The sequence below is a fragment of the Micrasema longulum genome, unplaced genomic scaffold (assembly GCF_059751315.1).
Source record: "Micrasema longulum isolate JH-2025_06_02 unplaced genomic scaffold, ASM5975131v1 h1tg000541l, whole genome shotgun sequence".
Taxonomy (NCBI): domain Eukaryota; kingdom Metazoa; phylum Arthropoda; class Insecta; order Trichoptera; family Brachycentridae; genus Micrasema; species Micrasema longulum.
The window spans coordinates 653,344-672,823 of NW_028277737.1; the positions used below are offsets into that span (position 1 = coordinate 653,344).

The following is a 19,480-nucleotide window of genomic DNA, read 5'->3' on the forward strand; positions in this document are numbered from 1 at the left end:
ACAACTTATTTATTCAAAGTGTGATTTTCTAATTATGCTGTAACAAAGTCAAAGCGCAGAAACAGGCCCGATGCCACAACAGATATATGTAAGAATTCAACTCACCAAGTGTCTGGTATGAAAAGATATGGGATTCAAAATCATCTGAATCATTGAGAGTTATATTCACTCATATTTTTATGTGTATTCTTATGATTGTTCAAAATTTGAACACTGTACAGTCCTTAGAACGGGTTTCCCTAGTAAGGAGGACTCTAAAATTAATTTTGTATAAAAAATATTTTATGTAGTATACTAACAATATTGAATTAATACAGAGTAAAAATAAATGTTTTGATAACATTTTTTATTTTTACTTTATAATAATATAAACACAACCTAAAGAGCTAAGTGTTCTGTTAAAATTTTCGGATCTGCGTAGTGTTTCGTTGGTGGAAAACTTTGGGAAACCCTGCTATGGTGGGTTTAGATTTGATAAAATCTGTTTCAGATTATGGCTTTGAATTGATTTTGATTGTTCAAGATTCTTATTGAAAAATTCAGCATAAACCTTGTTAGTTTTAGTGATGGTTAAAAATAATTAATCCCAAAAGTGAATATTATGTCTTTTAAAGTTTAAATATTTTTTCTCTTTCATTGTTGAATTTTAGATGACTAAGAAATGTGTGATACATCACATTTCATGTAAATCATTTAATATCAATTAAATGTAGGTAGATTTGAAGTAAAGTTATGAATGAAAATATTATAGTCGAATATATATAAGAAGAGGTTACTTAAATTATACTATCAAATACATACCTATATTTTCTTTTAATAAAACTATAAATAGGTAGATACAGTACTACATACATAAACAATCAGAAGAAGAAAAATAGGATTACCAGTTTCAATCATTAGTAAATATAATACATTGAGGAATATAAATTCACATATTTATTTTATTTAAACAATATTATGTACATTTGGCGCAATATAGTTCGATACTTCGTTAAAAAATAAAAATTTTAACTGTTGGATTGTATATTTTAAAATATCTTATTTACAATGTTTGATGATGCGATAGTGAAGAATAAATAAAAAGCATGATGATTAATGTAACAAATAAGCAAAATGTAAGAAGTAAATGAGTTGATTGAATTATGATTTTCATATGTTATTTAAATTGATTGACTAATTTTGCCATAGTTTTGTTTTGCACATTTTTCATGGCGCAAATTGTCAAAAAGTTGAACTTAAATAAAAAAAATCCTTATGAAGTTAGTATTTAAAGGAATGGGATGTACCAATACATACATTCCTAGTGAAATACTATACAAGTGAATGTCACAAGAAGTTTTCTCACCTTATAAGTATTAAGTTTTTTTTTTATTTATACCAAAATCATACCAAAACATACTAAGCAGACAAAGTTAGATCTGGTAATCCCAAGTAGAATTTTAGACTAATTTAGGTAAGATAGGTACCTACTACATAAACTGAAGAAGAGAAACTATCAAAACTAATTCAAAAAGTGTCAGTGCATATTGAAAAATATATTGCTAATTAAAGAGGTTACTTTTTTACCTTTTGTCAAATATTTTTTTTAGGTCCTGTTTAGTACAAATGAAGAAGTCTTCATTAGTTAGCAATTATGCAGTCAGTAGACAGCGGCTGAGTTAACAAGCTGTCATCAGGGCTGGAGAAGTAAAATAAGCATTCTTTTAGTCTAAAAGTTTAGCGTGTGAGTCACTTGAGTCGCCTTTTGTTGCTCTCTAAGTTCCATACCTTTATGTGTTCAATAAACTGTGGTAGAGGTAACAAATACTTTTGTTTTGTGCATGGCATATATTTGAGATTAAAATCACACTGTGCTAGCATTCCGTGGTAATTGTAACAAACGTGAGTTCTCTTGTCATCAAATAGCTTATTTATTTACTGCTGTTGGGTTAAAAGCAAAAATATGTTGGTAAGCCGAGTGATGATTGTGTGAAAATATTTTTTACAGATGATAGTATTTTTGCAGATGGTTGTATGAATGAGAATGATTTGAAATAAAAATGACAACAGTGTTTATTGTTTATCTCAGTTTTTTTTTCAGTATTCATTTTAAATTATTATTTAATCTTTATGTACTTGTATTACTTAAAAGATAAGATTTTCTTATTGATGTATGGATTTATTTTTCACAAACTTTACAGCTCTTGAAAGTAGTAAAACCTGTGCCTGGTTTATTATTTCATTTAAGAATCACCTTTTGGATCTGTACCTGAATTCTTATGGTAACATTAGACTTTTTATTATACTCCAAACCAATGATGTGTAATTAAATAGAAACGTTACAAGCACATCATATATGACATTTCAATTCGTGAGTAATCGCCTACATTCTCCTGTGCATTCTCTAATGGACTTGTGTCAAGAATAATGTCGCAGCGTTTGATGAGAAAATGTTGAAACATTTTGACTGAAAAACTTTATAACTTTATTTGTAGAAAAAATAAAATTTATTGGATGAGTAGATAATTTGTTATATTTTTTAGTACATTTTTTACAATTTTATTAATTAAGAAGGTACCTACACAAAAAATAACTCTTGACAGCTGCCTGCTCATTACTGTGGATATGACACTTCATATTTTTCACGATAATGAGTCACACAGAAATAAATATGTTTTCATATGTATTAGGATTTGCTAGCTCTTTTTTTTCAAATTGTTGAGGCCAACGCAATATTTACTATATCTAAGATAAAGCAAAGGAATAACGTGTCTATTTATTATACATCTGCGGCTCCAGCAGACTGAGTTCAAAAGTCTAGATTTTTTATTTGATATTATTCCATTATATTGTATAATTAACAAAATTTGATTACTGGTTTTCTTAATATATTTTCTTTCATGTAATACTGGAATTAATACAGAGGTCTAAAAACTATATAACTCATAGAATTAGAATAGTATATTTATTTAACCAAAATAATTGTAATCAAAATATATTTATTTTATAAAATGAATTGACAATCTATGTGATTGTGCTAACAATATAGGAGACAATTTAGCATAGGTGATCAGGCTAATACTGAAACTTATCCTAATTGTTATTGTGTCTAATCTAACCTAACCTCACCTTGTCCTGCGTTAGGGGAGTGCGGTCTGAGTTCAGCTTGACTAGGTTGCCGAGATGGTGCCCTGACTGAAGCCCTGGACCCTCGCCTTTCAGCTCCATGAAGTAACTTACTGTCTCTCAGAAGAGACACATTCATTAGGCGAGGGTTCGGAGTGTTGAAGATTGTTCGGTTCTCACGCCAGCGAGCCCTGAACATACAATGTACATAAAATGTTTATCGAGGTTAACATCTTATTTTTGTAAATTAAAGCAATCAATGCAATAGTACGGAGAAGTTAATAAATAAAGTCACAGCTGATTATACCACCAGATTCTTATTGCAGTAAATATCTCTATTGCAGTAAATACAAATCTTTAGTAAATTAATGAAGTAGAATTTGAAGGGCTGACTTTTCCATAAAGGCGTGTGAGCCCGGGGCCCCCGGCCTAATGGAGGCCTCCTCAAAATTCTAAAAGAGCCCTAAACTCTGTGTGCCCATGGGCCCCTGCATGGCCTAAGACAGTCCTGAGAATCCTGTGTAACAAAATATAATTTCACTTGTTTAAATTCTACATTTATTTATTAATATACAAGAGTATATTAATGATGTAATTCGTTTTGTCTTAATAGGAAACTATCAAACAATACTTGATCATTATTCCCTTTTCAGCACACCAATCGCAGTGTATCTTGATCATTTTTTTATACATGAAGGTAAGATGATCAGTCCTACGCCTTAGGTACCAGTCCAGGGACTATGAAATATTCTAGTGTAAAAACACCTTTTTAAAGAAATATTTTACGTCAACCATGTCGGCAATTGACCCGAGACCTCTTGTATGGTAGGCAAACGCGCTGACCACTGCACCACGAGGCCGACAATAATTTTTGATTGTTATTTATTTTCACATCATATATTAATAAATAAATGTAGAATTTAATCCTATGAAATTGGCTTGTGGTTCCGTGGCTAGTGTCGCTGACTCACAGATCAGAAATCCAAGGTTAGCAGCCCATTCTACTCCAACTTAGTGCGTTTGCAACAAATAGAATCCTGTCTTCAAACATAAATTGTTTGTAATTACTTTACAAAGGTAAGTACAAATTACATATTTATTGTATTCATCTGTATTCATATTGTATCAACCTTGTTCCGATATGAATACCTTTTTAATTATGACAATATTCTAAATTACATAACTAATGAATTAATCTCCAATAATTAGGCACTAGCTTTACACGCGTTTGTGTACCAGTATGCACTTATATATGATATTATATAGGTATGTGTAATATGATATATTATATTTATATATTCGGTTATATTTTTCTCAGATTTAGAAAAATTATTCTGAGAAAAACCTGTTTTGTTTTTCCTTTATAAGGTTTTTCACCGAGATATTATAATATCAGCTAGAAACAAGTTGCATAGATATTTACAAATATTTACAACTTATTAGCATGTTAGACTTTGTTTCAGTGTACCTTTTTTGTAAAATAAATAATGTTTATGTAGGTACCTATTTACACTGTCAAAAAAGAATAGAAACACTGAAAATCCGAACTACTACTGATTTTTATGCAGGCAAAACCAAATTTAAAGCGACTTGTTTTTCGATTGGTTGTTACAAGGTCCTATATTGTATTTCAGTATTGCTATTTTCTAAGTGTTACCATAAGAGGAAAGCTGTAGAACATCAGCCCTTTAAATTAATGACCATCCGTTTAATGAGTGACTGTACTTATGTGTTTGAAAAATGAAAAGCAAGATAAGGAAGATTACCTGCTGAACAGTCGAAGGACAACACAGATGATGACAAACATTAACGCCATTCCAACTAGTACTCCTATCATGGCCGGGTCAATATACTGGAGGCTAGGCTGTGGGTCATTCCTCGCTGTATAAAAATGCCAAAAGATTTAACTTTATAATGTATTTCATTAGAACTCATAGTACGTTTTGATTTTGAAAATGATAAGTTTTAAGCTGCTGGAATTAAGCAAGTCATGCAATGTAAAAAAATAATATGAAAATTCTGGCATCAAATTGTGCAAAGTGAGGTCCCTAGAACAATCAGTCCCGCCTACATGAAACCCCACTTCATAATTATGTTTACTTTCTAATATTATTCATAAAAAATAATTAAACATGAATAGTTTTTGCACTAAATATTAATTTCTGTAAGTATTATACATATTATATTATAAAATAGTTTGTGGAATTAGGTAGAAAAAAAAAACAAAAAAAATAATTTGGTGTAAGGGCGGCCGCGGCCGGTTGCATCGAAAAAATTAAGTAGATACCTAGTTAAATAAAAACTTTTTTTTGTCAAAACAGGTTGATTTGGCAGGTTTTTTCTATGCATCCCATTTTGTCAAAAAAGTAACCATTATTTTCAATATTATCTTTATTTTTTATCACACTTGTAGATAGTTAATACTCGTATGTATATTGTAGGTACACCGCCACCGTTTGTATATTGATCATAAATATAACGATTTCTTAAATAAGTAATAAAATAATACGGGATCAAATGTTATATGTACAGTCAATGACCAAAAGTTTATGAAAAGCTTATTCAATGAGTTTATCTAGAAATCGAAAGGACTTATTAGAGAAATTATGTTCTTCTTGTTACCTAAGCAATAACGCTAAAAGTATGCGTTAGAAGTAAAAAGCTAATGTTTTCGATTTAAATTAGTAAGGTAATTTACAAGAAACTTAGTTATAACGATTGAATTAAAAATAACGGCTTCGCCATTAGGTACGGAGCAAAATAATTCTGACTATCAATTGTTATTGAGCGTTAATTAATTTTCGAGGGATCGAGGAGAATTTTGAAGGATTGGTTAAAAAATAAAAGTTTTTCCAGTGGAATAAATATAAAGCGGTATAAAAATAAATAAAAAAGTATAATGCAGCATAAAGGTTATTTGTTAATTTCTTACCAATGCATTCCGAAGAGCCATCGGACTTGAATGATGGTACCATCTCAAATCTGCAGATGCATCTTCCATCTCGACACTCTGTTTGGAAGTTGGTAGCCTCGCATTGCTCGTTGAAGAAACACGACTCGTTAACCGTTGATTCTGAAAGTTCAAAAAGTTATATAATTTTTCACTGTAAAATTATTTTCACACTTAGTGACATGGTAACAATAAATAGTAACGCAACCGAAAGTGAAAATTCTATGGTTACAGGTTTTCTCAAGAATTCTCTAAAATATCTTCCTATTCTCTGAAATTATACTGAGGATATCATCAAAATACCGTCGCGTCGGCGTCGTCAGACCTTGGACATAAAGGGAGCAGTAAGTATCTAGAGCGGTGATGTCAAAGCTAATGCAAAAGTTTGCTACATAGGAGAAAACGGGGTGGCATGATATAGTTTTTGGTTAGTGGTTTTAAAAAAAAAAAACTAATTAATCATATCGATGAACTAAGTGCAGCATGCATTAGTGCAGTGTTTCCCATTTTCTTATGGCTACGGAAACCTGATTGATCTACATTTTTTTGGCGGAACACACGTGCTAAATCATTTCACCTGAAATATAGTACAACGGCCGATGAAGCAAGTAATCATTTTATATTGAATATTGAATGCAAGTCTAACAGTATTGAACATAACGACGAGAGCAAAGTCCTGCAGTACATCGTTCCTACCATAGAGACGTGAAAAACAAAGAAACGTGGCCTATAAGACCACAGGGCGTGGTAACGCCCAGTCAGCACTAGTTAGCCCAGCCAGCCCGAAACCTCAGCTCAACGGAGTCACTCAGTTCCAGCATGTAGTTCAAGTGCAGCCAGTTCAACTCCTCATCGCCGTAACACTCGCGCGACACAGTTCATTATTTATTTGCCATGTAATAAATACGCATCAAACAGCAACCTCATGTCTTATGTCAATCTCTAACTGGAGTAGGAGCTCCAGCAACCCTCAACAATCTAATTCTACACTTATAATAGCACTAAAATTAGGGTTAATGTTTAACAATTGAATACGGGGATCTGGCGTGGCATCCAGTCTTGTTTTGAACTTGTTTTTAGTGTATGCGTAAGCTGAAAAGTCAGTCTCACATCGATAAGTCTATACAAAACGAAGCAGAACCACGATAGTCTTCTCAACGACTGCAGGGTATTATTATTCATATTTAAATCCAATCCAATCCAAAAAGTCATTCAAGTTTGATTCAGACGATTTTAATTTTTAAGCTGGAAATTATATCAAGCTGGGACAGTAATTTTTTTAAAGATATTTTTTAATATTTGCGTTCTTATGATTTACTCAAATATTTTATTTTGAGGGCCATTTTCAATGAGTTGTAAATAACTCACTATTAGAAAATGGGAATCAAGTTGGGGTAGAGTAGGATTCGAACTACAGACCTTTGGTCTGTGAGTCCGAGACACTAGCCACAGGACCACAACCCGATTCGTTAATATCAATAAAACAAAAAGAATGTTTATAATAAAAATAATTAACATTTTACAACAGAGATGAATAACATTTTAGAGAAGCTAATATAGAAGTCTAGGCAACTACAGGGTTTATGACCTGTCATTGGCTGGTTTAAGTGGCCACTATACACACTGTGTAATATTTACCATTCTGCCCATATTTCCTTAAGGCAATTTCTTCCTACCTACCTAAACCGTTCAGTTTGAGAAACTTACAAGTACATAGACATATTCTAAGGAATTATACTTGATCTTATAATTTCATACAAAATTTAAAACAAAAATCAACTAAAAAAAAACATTATTTTACGAAGAGAGGAGAGGAGATGGGAAGGAAAGAAAAAGGAGAAAGGAACAAGTCAAATATTTAGATAGTGACATTTCAATCTTGATTTAAATGTAAACAAAGAAGGGGTGTCTAACATTAGTGGGTAGATTATTCCACAACCGAGCAGCTACTATTGTGAAAGAGGAGGCAAGAAAATTAGAGCGATGAAAGGGTGTTAAAAGAGTTCTCTCGTTACTAGAACGAAGAGATAGTCCATGTTGTGATAGAGGTTGGAAGAGCTCTCTCACATACTACTTTAAACTACGTCACAAGTACTTCCGAATCAACAAATGATAGAGTCGGTTTCGTGGCTAGTTCGAACCCCACTCTACCCCAACTTGATTTCCTTGAGAAGCCGGCGACGGCAAAAGCACGATCTCCAAACCTAATGTTTGGACAGCGTCTGAGTTCGGCAAGTTTTTCTCTGCCTGTCTATTTTCATATCGCGGGTTTTGGTAGAAGTCCTATAATATTTTGTTAACTCTTAAAGCCCCCAGGCTCAAACAAATCGGTATGTTGTGAAGTTGGGTCAAATTAGACCCAATTATAATGTCGACTTTTGGTAATTTTTGTGAATTTTATGTTTTTTTTCATCACAATATGCTTCGGATCATGAAAAGACGCGTGGTAAAGTTTTGCGCCCAATTTTTCGTGATTTAGTTAATATTAAAATAACTTTTCACAGAACCGATAATTTAGAATACTACTGTGTCTAATCGGACCCATCTCTGGTAGGTATAAGTTAATGTCTATCAAAAGTTTTGAAAGAAAATTGTGTTGACAAAATCTAAAACATGCAATATTCTAAAGCAGGCATGGGCAACCTTTTACTTGTCTGAGCCAGATTGCCAATTTTTCTCCGTGTTGCGAGTCGGAAAATCAAAATAATCATCCTCACATAAAAATACATGTATGGGTTCTAGTGGTCAGCGACCATCGTTTAAAAAAAACGGTAATTTAACCAAAATTAAAAAATGTATATATAAATGATGCACTCTGGATTGAAATCATTTGGTTAATAAATAACTGCACTCCTAATCCAGTAAAATCACATTTAATATAGCACATACTGACGCGCTCTGTGGCCTTTAGTTAACAGCTGTATCTTGTTACTATTGAATATCACATGGTATCTTTTAATGATAATAATAAAGGATAATTTATTAATTACCATTTTCGTGAAAAATAACCTCATCCTCGCTGATAATATTATTTATCTAGGTACCTTTTGTGAAAAAGAAACAATAAATCAGACACACGTTCGATGTTTTGAGTTTATGAACGAATTTTGGTATGATCAAAACTCCTCATTTCAACAGGCCAAATAAAAACGTCTCACAGGTCGGATCCAGCCCGCGGACCGGGGGTTACCCACACGTGTTCTAAAGCATAATAAAAAAATAGTAATTTAGCGAAACTAATATAAAATAATTTATAGAAGAACGAAACTTTATTTCTTTTGAACTGTTTGTCAACACGAAATCTTTTCAAATAAGCACATTTGACATGTTGTCAACAAAGTTTAAAATATTAATGTATTTTTTACATAAATTGACCTGATTTCTAAACATTAAATTTCCACCTTGAAGTAGAGGCAAAGTTTACAAGTATTCGGTAACTTTAAGTTTGAGCCAAAAATACTTTTTTTATTCAATCGATAAACTTTCTTATCTAAAATGGAAATTAATTCAAAGTAATTCTTGTTCCGATATGTAAATTACTTTCAAAACACATATTTAATGAGTGTATTTTTATTGATACTAGAGATGGGCGTTTCGGTTATTTAAAAAGAATAGCAGTAATTTTAACGTTTTATTTGTAAATTAATAATATCCTGACTATTTTTTCTTTAGAGTCACAGTTTAATTTTTTTGGGAAACTGTTTCAGCTATTTCGGGTGATTTACTGTTTTAAATGAAATGTTTCCTTTTTTTACCACCTTCTAGTTGGATATTATTCAAAGAATTTCGCTACGAAAATATCAAAACATTCATAATACTTCATACGCATGTTGTCAATTAAGATAAATAGTAAATATAAAAAAAGTAGAAATTCGTAGTAGGAATCCTTTGGAAAATAATTTTCAGCAAACATCTTTTGAATCACTTGTAAAAATTACTGAGTCTGAAAAATAAGTATGTAAAAGTATTAGAAAATTTCACTAAGATCAAGTCCCAATAAAAATGACCGCTTTAGTTTTAAAAAGATTTCCGATTTAGTTAGTAATAAAGATTTAGTTTAAAAGAAAACCATTGATCAGCACATAAATAGAAAAACGTTATGTCAATAAGTATATATTTTTTATTTGAAAATTTATTTATAAACCCTTACGGATTATTCAATTTATTTTACATAAAATAATTTATACATTTTTCATTTATACTCTGTTGTTCAAAATAATATTTTTTACATCTTTTGAAAAGTTTGTCTGAGTCTTTTGTTTAGTTTTGTCTGGTAGTTTATTGTATAATTTCAGTCCCTGGTTCATTAGTCTTGATTGTCCTTGTCTTGTTTTAGAAAGTTGTATATGGTATTTGTCTGATATTCTCGTATTATGTCCATGTTGACTACAATTTTTTACAAGTTTTAGTTCTTCGTCTACAATTACATTAGTGGCTAATTTATGGATAAATTTTAATGATTCTAGTTGAAAGAGTTCAGTTATATTTAATTGCTTTGTTTGTTTAAAAAGTTCTCTAGTTGCAGTTAAATAAAGAAGGTCATATCCTAACTTTTATATTTTATTTTGTTGTCTTTGTAGTCTGTTTATGTCATTTTGATATCCTGCTCCCCATAGTAGTTGCGTATAACATATTTTAGTTTTTACATAGGCTTCATACATTAGAATTTTTTCCGTTCTTGGAATAAAATTTTTGATTTAAAAAAAAAAACTCGATAATGTCGCCACTTTGCTAATTAAATTGTTGATATGAATTGTCCATGTTAATTGTCTGTCTATTGTTAGTCCTAAGTATTTAACATGTTCAATAGGTAACATATATAATAGGTTCAATAAGGTAATAGGTAACGTAATCTCCACAAACGCAATAAATATTATATTATTATTTTAAAAAATATTAGTTGTTAACATAAGTTGTATTCGTTTTTATCCAAATAAAGAGAACTCTTGTTCACAACAAATTAGTGATCTTCTACATTAGTTTACAACAAATTAGTTAATAATTCATAGTATCTTCACCGTACACTACGGCAAAAATCGCGAGCAGCTTTATTCTCTCGATCGAATAAGGCCCAAATAAAATAATTGATGAAACGTAAAAGCAAACACAACATTTTGTAGAGCTGACAATTTTCTTTGGAGTGTCGTATAAACTTTATCATTTTTCAAAAACTTTTGGTGCACATTTTTAGATTCGGAGAAAAACGGACACAACTTTTAACGACACCCAATTTATTTTTTGACATGTGTCCTCACTGGGGGTAACTCTCGCCGAAAACATTTAACAATATATTTTTTAGCCGAATGATAAAGCATTTGACTCTTTTTGCCACTATTATCTATTTTCTTTTGAACAGAACAGTAGAAGCAGATTATTGTTTTTTTTTTAAAAATATACTTTTATTAAAGAAGGTAAAAACACGAACAGAAAATATAAAAGGAAAAATTATGAAACCCACTAAACCGCGAAACCGGCTTGTCAGCAGGTTTATTATTTTTCCTTAATATATTTCCTTTTTTTTAATAGCATAATACAAAATCGGACGTAACGGACGGTTTTGGTTTGCGTTTGCAATTCTCGACCCGAGTACCTACTACCTACAGCCCGTTGCATTGCTGTAAACTGTAGTTAACCTCGTAGTTGAAAATCATGTAATGGATTTTGCGGCTCTATTATCTTGAACATATTATTTTTAATATTTTACCGTTTTTGCTTGTATATGTAATTTTTAATACTTTTAAATTGATTTTCATGCTTTTTCATACTTTTTTAGCTTGTATTATGTATATGTAATTTTAATACGCTTTTCAAACTTGTATTGTACATATATATGTTAATTTAAAAAACCTTTTTTATTTCATTTTTTAACATTTGCACTCTCACACTCATTCAGCTTGTATTTATGTACACACATGTAATTTTCAAACTTTTTAATTTTATTCACTTTTTATATTGTATTGTTATATATTGTTTTATGTATAAATCATTTTGATTCTTTTTCATACTCTTTTTATTTGTAGTGTTTAATAATTTCCATTCTGCTTTTGTAAATAATGATAAAGTTTAAAATATAAATACTTCTGTAAATAAATATTGTTATCTGTATGTCGCTAAATATGTTTTTTACAAAAACTCCTTTGGAATATTTTATGAAATTATGTATAGTATGTTTTTAATTTAAAAAACCAAAAAAAAACCAGTGGCGTATTATTACTCTATGGGGTTTTGTGCAGTTTCATGTATTGAATACTAGTAATTTTCAAACGGGTAAAATATTTACAAATAATATAACAACAAATTGTTTATCAGACTTAAATAATAACCGCAACTATATTTAACGTTTAATTAAGATGTAAAATGTTTTAAAGCCAATTTTATACCGGAAATAAATGATAAAAGTCGTTTATTTGTAAGGTTTTCATTAAATCTCTGACAATTGGTTTTACACGATTTTCAGGCATATTGAAAAAGTTACATACATAATACATTATATTTATAAGCCAGCATTCTCTCAGTTCGTTTTCAGCCGTGACTCGAAAATAGAAAATTGGCCCCAGATGTAGATGGTGTTTGCCGTTTTGCATAAATATAAAAGACAGGCTTCTTTCCTTTGAACGTGCTCCGTTTCGAAACTACAAAAAGGGATATGAAGTTGCTGCAGAACCGGAAAGGTTTATAGTTACCCAAAGCGGTTTATGGCAAAAAGTACTTACGCCCCTTAAAAAGCCAACAGCTAGAATGAAGTACGGTGCTTTCTGGAACATTCTACAAAAAGTCATTTAAGTAGCATTTTGTGACTTTTCAAACTAATCTTGAAAAACCACTAATACCCCTTTTAATCTTTACAAGTTATCCAACTGGTGGGTTTTTAAAACTCTTGACATTATTTATAACTCCCAAACCCCCACTCAGTTCTGAAAGGGCATTGCATTGTGTGCTCCAATGAGGAAGTTCAGTGCTTTTTGATTATTTTTTTCATTGTAAATAGACAATTAAACTAGGCCAATTTTTTTTTGTATCGTATTATCAGCGCTACGATTTTTTTAAGTTTCGTATTTCTGAAATAACTCTGCGTGTGACGTCAGAGGTTCCTCTCTGTCAGTTATCCCGATTACTTCGTTTAAAGTAAGCAAACCGGATATCCTTCACAGCTGTCATATCATTGGTTGGTTCATAAGAACGACTGCGTTCTGCGTGACTGCGTTCAAAGTAATGCGTTTTTATTTAAATATATTTTTCGTACATTTTCAAGAAACTATTTTTACCGTGCGCAAGAAATCATTTTTTGTACCCATTTTACCGTAGGGCTGAAGTTCCTCATTGTAGTGTAACTTGATAATTTTTGTTACATGGGAAGTAAGGTAATCAGTTTTTCGCTTCGGGCGCCAGAACAATGAAATTATGCAATGTAGAACCACCCTTTAAACCAATATTTTACACCCCCCCTGTCGTGAAACGAGCCCGGGACCTTAAACATGGTAGGCGAATCCGCCAACCACTAACACTACGATCCCGACTTATCCCTGCTCGTTTTCGTTTACCTAAGGGTAGCCATTAGGTTAAAAATACTTGTCCAGGGTTCTGGTTCTATTTTACACACAGGAATGTATTCTTTATTCGCCTGGACATATAATTACTGTAGATAAATAATATCACTCTAACAGTAGATAAATATTTTTTTTATACACGTACAGGAAAATATCAGAAATATTAAATGTCCAGATTTTAATTTTAAAAACAAAAAAAACTCCTTATGATAAAGTAACTAAAGCAATAAATGTATTTAATGATTGGTGGTTTTTAAGCGTCGGTGAAAATGGACAGATTTCCAAAAATGAACAGTCACATAAATTAGCTTTAAATTTAAAGTATTTGAATGATTCGTTTTTCGTTAAGTATGTCATAAATATTAACATGATTAATTTGTTCAAAATGTCCTTATTGAGAAATCCCATGCCGAGAAATACATTTTACAGGTTCATCATGTTTTTCGACAAACAATATTTTTTAAGCGCACTTAAAGACTGACATTCCTCGTTAAAACAATGAAGTACTGTTCATCGATCAGCATAGAACAAACTATGGCCTAAATTCTCCAATGACCCGTCTTTGTCGGATTGTTAACTTAAGACAAGATCTGGACTTTTTTGGCTTAAGTTTACAACGATTTAAACGAGCACTAAATAAATAGTCCAGATCTTGTCTCGATGTCCCTTATGTTTGTCAATGCTTATTTCTTTTTAAAAAATGTTTTAAACTATTATTTTATTGTAATATTTAAACCTTATAAATTGTATACATGGACAATGTCCGTTAATAAATAAATAAATAAACAAATAAAACTTATTGTCAAACAGTTACAAAAATGAGTGATTTGTAAATCGCAATAAATTGTAAACTATTGTTTTCATGATAATAATGATCTGACATTATAAAAAGTATATAATAGTACAGTGAAACGTTTACATTCGTCAACCACCATATTCGTTATATTCGATAATCGTCACATTTTAATATTTTTTCCTCCATATTAGTTAGCATTTTTCGTATTCGTCGTAACAAAGGGCAGAATATGGACAAAAAATGGCACTCAGATTTTTCTATAGTCAATTAAAATACAAATGCTCTTTCTCTTTCTGGTTTCAATCTTCTGGGTTGGTTTACAGCAAAGCTCTGGATGTGCTGTTGAAAAGTCGGCAAAACGTACAATATGATCAGAATTGGAATAACTATTGGGTGTTTTATTTGAATTGATAGCAACTCTTGTTTTTAACATTTACTTTCCTCCTCTTCCACTTCTACCACTATGTTTGCACATCTATTAAGTACACTAAAGTAAAAAAAAACTTGGAGTTGGAAACAAATAGTTCCACTGCAAAATGATTCATTATTTGGCAGAAAAAACGATTCTTAATTATTTGCAAGATTACATAACATACATGTAAACCATGTTTTAGAAATAAATCTAAATTAAAACCAATTTTTGGTCTCTATGAAAGTTTTAAGATATGCTTTATTCAAAATGGCGAAAAACTAAAGGTACCTAATATAGTCAGTTAGTCATTGTAGCTTTCTGCCGCCATTTGCCGTTCGCGTGTTCGTGTTTCTGCTAATATCCTGGGAATAGCACCTATTTGCTTCCGGAATAATAAGAGAGAGTTTCCTCAACACGAGTATTAGATTATACATAAATAAATATCTCCCTAACAAGCAAGTATCCCTGGACCAAAAATGGGAAGGGATGTGTATTCTCGTTAGGGCTGTACAGAATCAAAATTTTGCCTAGAATTCAGAAATTTAGAAGCAAGACCAGACTGAAAATTTGTTCCCATGTAATTTTATTGCTAATAATGAGGCAAAAATGTTGTTTTTTGTTATCAAAAATGCGTACGTATTTCGATAAATCTGTAGAAGCACCCGGAAATCAATTCTCAGTGTCAGCTGACCTACTATCGTATTAAGGCAGTGCAGTAATTGAAACATTAATTTCCTGTATATAAACAATTATTTATTCAATTGACTATTAACAAACTGCTGATACGAGCAAATGTAAAATCGCTGAGAAACAAGGAATAAGTACATGACCTCAAAATCTCAACAGGAATTTAAATGAACATTGGACAATATATATAAGTGGTAACATACTCAGTTACAATATGCAGTTACAATATATAGTTTGGATACCCACAGTGAGTTCCAATATTTAGTCAAATTCAGTGCTTAGTGACTCAAGTTAAACGTTTACGCAGTAACTCTCTCCGTTACCGTATTTATTCGTCATTTAATTAATAAGGGGCTTAATTAAAACACTGTTTAAATAAAAAAGTTGAATTGGTAAAAAGGAACACAATTATAATGATGCCTGGATGAAAAAATAATGCTAAGCAAAAACGTGCACAATCCGATTGCACAATTTTCCGAAGTTACTATTATCTTTAGTTACAACTAACAATATTAACATTGTGAAAATTCTATGCATATCAAACCTTTTTTTTAATCCTGGAAATACTTATTTTTTTTTAGTTAATTTTTATTTAAAAAAATCCTAAGAGTCGAGTAGAGGTTCCATGTCTAGTGTCTCGGACTCACGGCTCAAAAGTCTGTGGTTTGAATCCCACTCTACCCCAACTTGATTCCCATTGTCTAATAATAGTCTAAAATAAGTGAGTTATTTACAACTCGTTGAAATTGGCTATCAAAATGAAATATTTGTGTAAATAATAAGATCGAAAATAAAAAAATGTTTTTAAAAAGAAAAAAGAAATATAAAATGATTTATGATATTATTTTTCACATTTTGTCCAAATGCTTGTAGATAATTACAGAATTTTACCTCCTAGAAGTCGATTAAACCAGTTTAATAGATTTTGGAGTATTAAAATAAAATATGTTTTCAGTCATAAGATCGTATCCATCTCACATTACGCTTTCCATCCTTAGAAGACAAAAATACTTTATTTGTTAGCTTCATACGCAGCAAAATATTTAGTAAACATTGATAAAATAGGATAGAATTCATTAGTTAAGTATACCTTGATAAAGAAGCTTGTATAGCTTGGAAACCGGTCGGTAGAAAAACAAAAAAATAGTGGTTAAAAAAACGTCGTCTTTATTTATTTTATTTTATTTCCAGCATTTCCTAGTGGATGAAATAAAATAACCCGGTGAATCTTACCCACATAAATAATGGTTCCAGAACTTTCAGTTCACAAAAATAAACAGATGGAAGAATGGAGGAAATATATTTGTTAAAATGAAAGCAGAATCAAAGAGTTACACGATGTGAAACAATAAAAAAAAAAACAATTTTGACAGGTCATAAGCTGTTTAAGAATGTTCTCCATTTCTATTATTATTCATTCAAAATAAAATAAAACCAGATTACAAATATTTTATATGCAGATTAGAAATAAAAAATAAAAAAATAGTTTATTTGACTCAATCGTGTTGTGTATGACAATTGTGCCGAAAAGCTAAAAGATCTTTCGGTTGCCAAATATTCGTTACATCCCTATTTCACATTTTCAGGGGTACTTTAAACAGTGCGGGGCGGGAGGAAATTACCCAAAGGTTTTACAATATTAATGTTTATGCTCGCAGACCCTTCCCAAGTTCACCAACACCGGTTAAGATAAACCGCAAGAAGTGTTATGCCCTTAGAGTTTTACTTTTATGCCTTTATAATTACAAGCACGTGTTTATATTTTTTTATCAATTACTATTAATAAGTAGGCACGTTGAATGTGGGAAGAAAATGGCATTTAAATTAGTAAATAATAGGGAAATATCACGTACTACGAATACCAATAAAAATATACGAAATGGATTTAGAATATTTAATTGTATTATCAAAATCAATATAGGAGAAATGTTTTTATATATATAACTTTAAAAAAGAAAATAAATATGTCACTTGAAAAACGCGATATGTTTGGCATTGATAGTTGTGGCGACAAGATTCGTGACGATGTTCTAAAAAAATTTTAAAGGTTTGGAACAAAGTTAAACATGAACATGAATCGTGAATAGCGGGAATTCAAAATTACAAATTGAAAAAAAATTGTAATACAGTAGTCTCCGACCTTCCGAGTTATCCGACCTACTGGAACAGTTTTTGAAATCCAAAAACTCACGGAAAGCAATATTGCATCTTGATAATGCTACGTGCCATCCTGACGAGGACGAAGTTAAAGATTAGGAAATAAAGGCTATGTTTTTGCCTCCAAATGTGACTCCCTATGGAGCAGGGGACCTCAGAGACAATGAAGAGGAATTATCGAAGAAACCTGCTTCCTTCTTTAATTGACGCTATAGACCAGGGAGAAGACACGGTGAACAAATTGCGTCATCTTAATTTGAAAGACGTGGCTTACTACGTGGCCCAATCATGGAAGAGTATTGGAGCGAACACCATTTCTAAATCTTGGAAAGTTTTTCTCCAAAAGAAATGAAGAATCTCCGGGTGGTGAAAATGTACAGAAGGAGACCGAACCGGACAACACCAGCCTACTTCCATTGTCACAACAAGTGCCGGATTGCGCAGACGCAACAGAAGAGAACGTGGATGAGTGGATTGCCCAAGACACATTTTCAATGTCGTTTTATTTATTTATTTATTGATGAAATCATACAGTCTTTATATAAAAAACAAGGTACAAAAGAACAATTTTAAAAAGTAAGACCAATTACAGATTTCACACTAATGAATGCAGGAGGAGAGGGGAAAAATAATTTAATTCTAAAAAAGTAAAAATAAAAATATTACATAAAAAGTTCATATAAAGGAGAAGACATTGTAAAGCTACTTTCCTCCCTCTCTCTCTGCTTCCATGAACATTTCAATTTAATTGTAAAAAAAAATCACAACTAACAATAAATTATTCGATGCAGGTAGTAGATGTAGGTAAGTATAAATTAAGAGTTGAAATTAAATTATTAAAATTAAAAATAAAAGTTAAAATTAAAATGAAAAGTTTAAATTAAAATTAAGTTAAAAGTTTAAATTAAAAGTTAAAATTAAGAATTAAAATTAAATAGTTTTTATCATTTTCCGTGTTATCCGACCTTTTCGCTTATCCGACCTTGCCACGGCCGGTTTAGGTCGGATAATCGAGACTCTACTGTACTACTAATATGTAGCAAACTTTTTTTTTAATGGACTGTATTTCATAGACCCTTATTACTTTAAAGGTGTGAAAAAATACGGATATTTTCCTATTTCACCGCTTTATTCACCCATAGTCATTTTTTAACCTGATAAGACCTGATACTATTCTAAAAAATGTCGTCGTATGTGCTAAAAATGCTTTAATTACAGTGAAACTATGAAAAATAGAACAGGTCATATATCGTTTCATTCATAAATACATTCAAAATTATTGAATAAACAGGGCGACCATTGATTTGTAACATTGAAAAGTACACTGACAGTCGGCGTCGTTGCTATGGTAACGAGTTTAACAAAAATATGAAGAAAGAAAATATGTATATCTCTTTCTCACATTAATGTTTTCATGTGTATCGTAATTTGGTGTCTCTTTTTTCCTTGGGAATATTGTATTCATAATAGGTAATATGTTTTCATATAAAAAAATCACCATAATCACATAAATGAAAAAGATATACGTATTTCCATAGTTCATAATTATTTCTTTGTAACTTGTTACTATGTTACCGTGGATATGATTAAAACTGACAGCTGTCAAAATGTTAAAAATGTTCATGCTTAAAAAAAAAACTAATTAACACTGAGGTGTGAATACATATGTATCTGTAGCTTGGATCTATAAGGGCTAATGCCGTGAATCGTAATATTACAGAAGAGTAATTATTTAGCCGTTTTGTAAAGTGATAATGAACTCCTTAACGTCTTTGAAAATAAATATTAATAAAAAACAATACAACGCATGTATGTGTACATACAAT

The 19,480-nt window shown here is 31.1% G+C and overlaps 1 protein-coding gene across 6 annotated transcripts in view; it reads right to left on the bottom strand.

Moving 5' to 3' along the window:
• The window catches only part of LOC148280779 (uncharacterized), a 164,711-nt gene that overhangs the window by 7,293 nt on the left and 137,938 nt on the right, over nt 1-19,480 (bottom strand). For 4 of the 6 annotated variants that reach the window (XM_088227814.1, XM_088227815.1, XM_088227816.1 and 1 more), the window contains exons 4-6: nt 6,038-6,178; nt 4,872-4,986; nt 3,109-3,296 (exon numbers count right to left, since the gene is read on the bottom strand). In XM_088227814.1, the coding sequence (XP_088083940.1) occupies nt 3,109-3,296; nt 4,872-4,986; nt 6,038-6,178 (444 nt within the window). Of the gene's footprint in view, nt 1-1,566; nt 1,679-3,108; nt 3,297-4,871; nt 4,987-6,037; nt 6,179-19,480 lie in introns of all 6 variants that reach the window. The other 2 variants (XR_015822513.1, XR_015822512.1) reach the window with 1 other exon arrangement.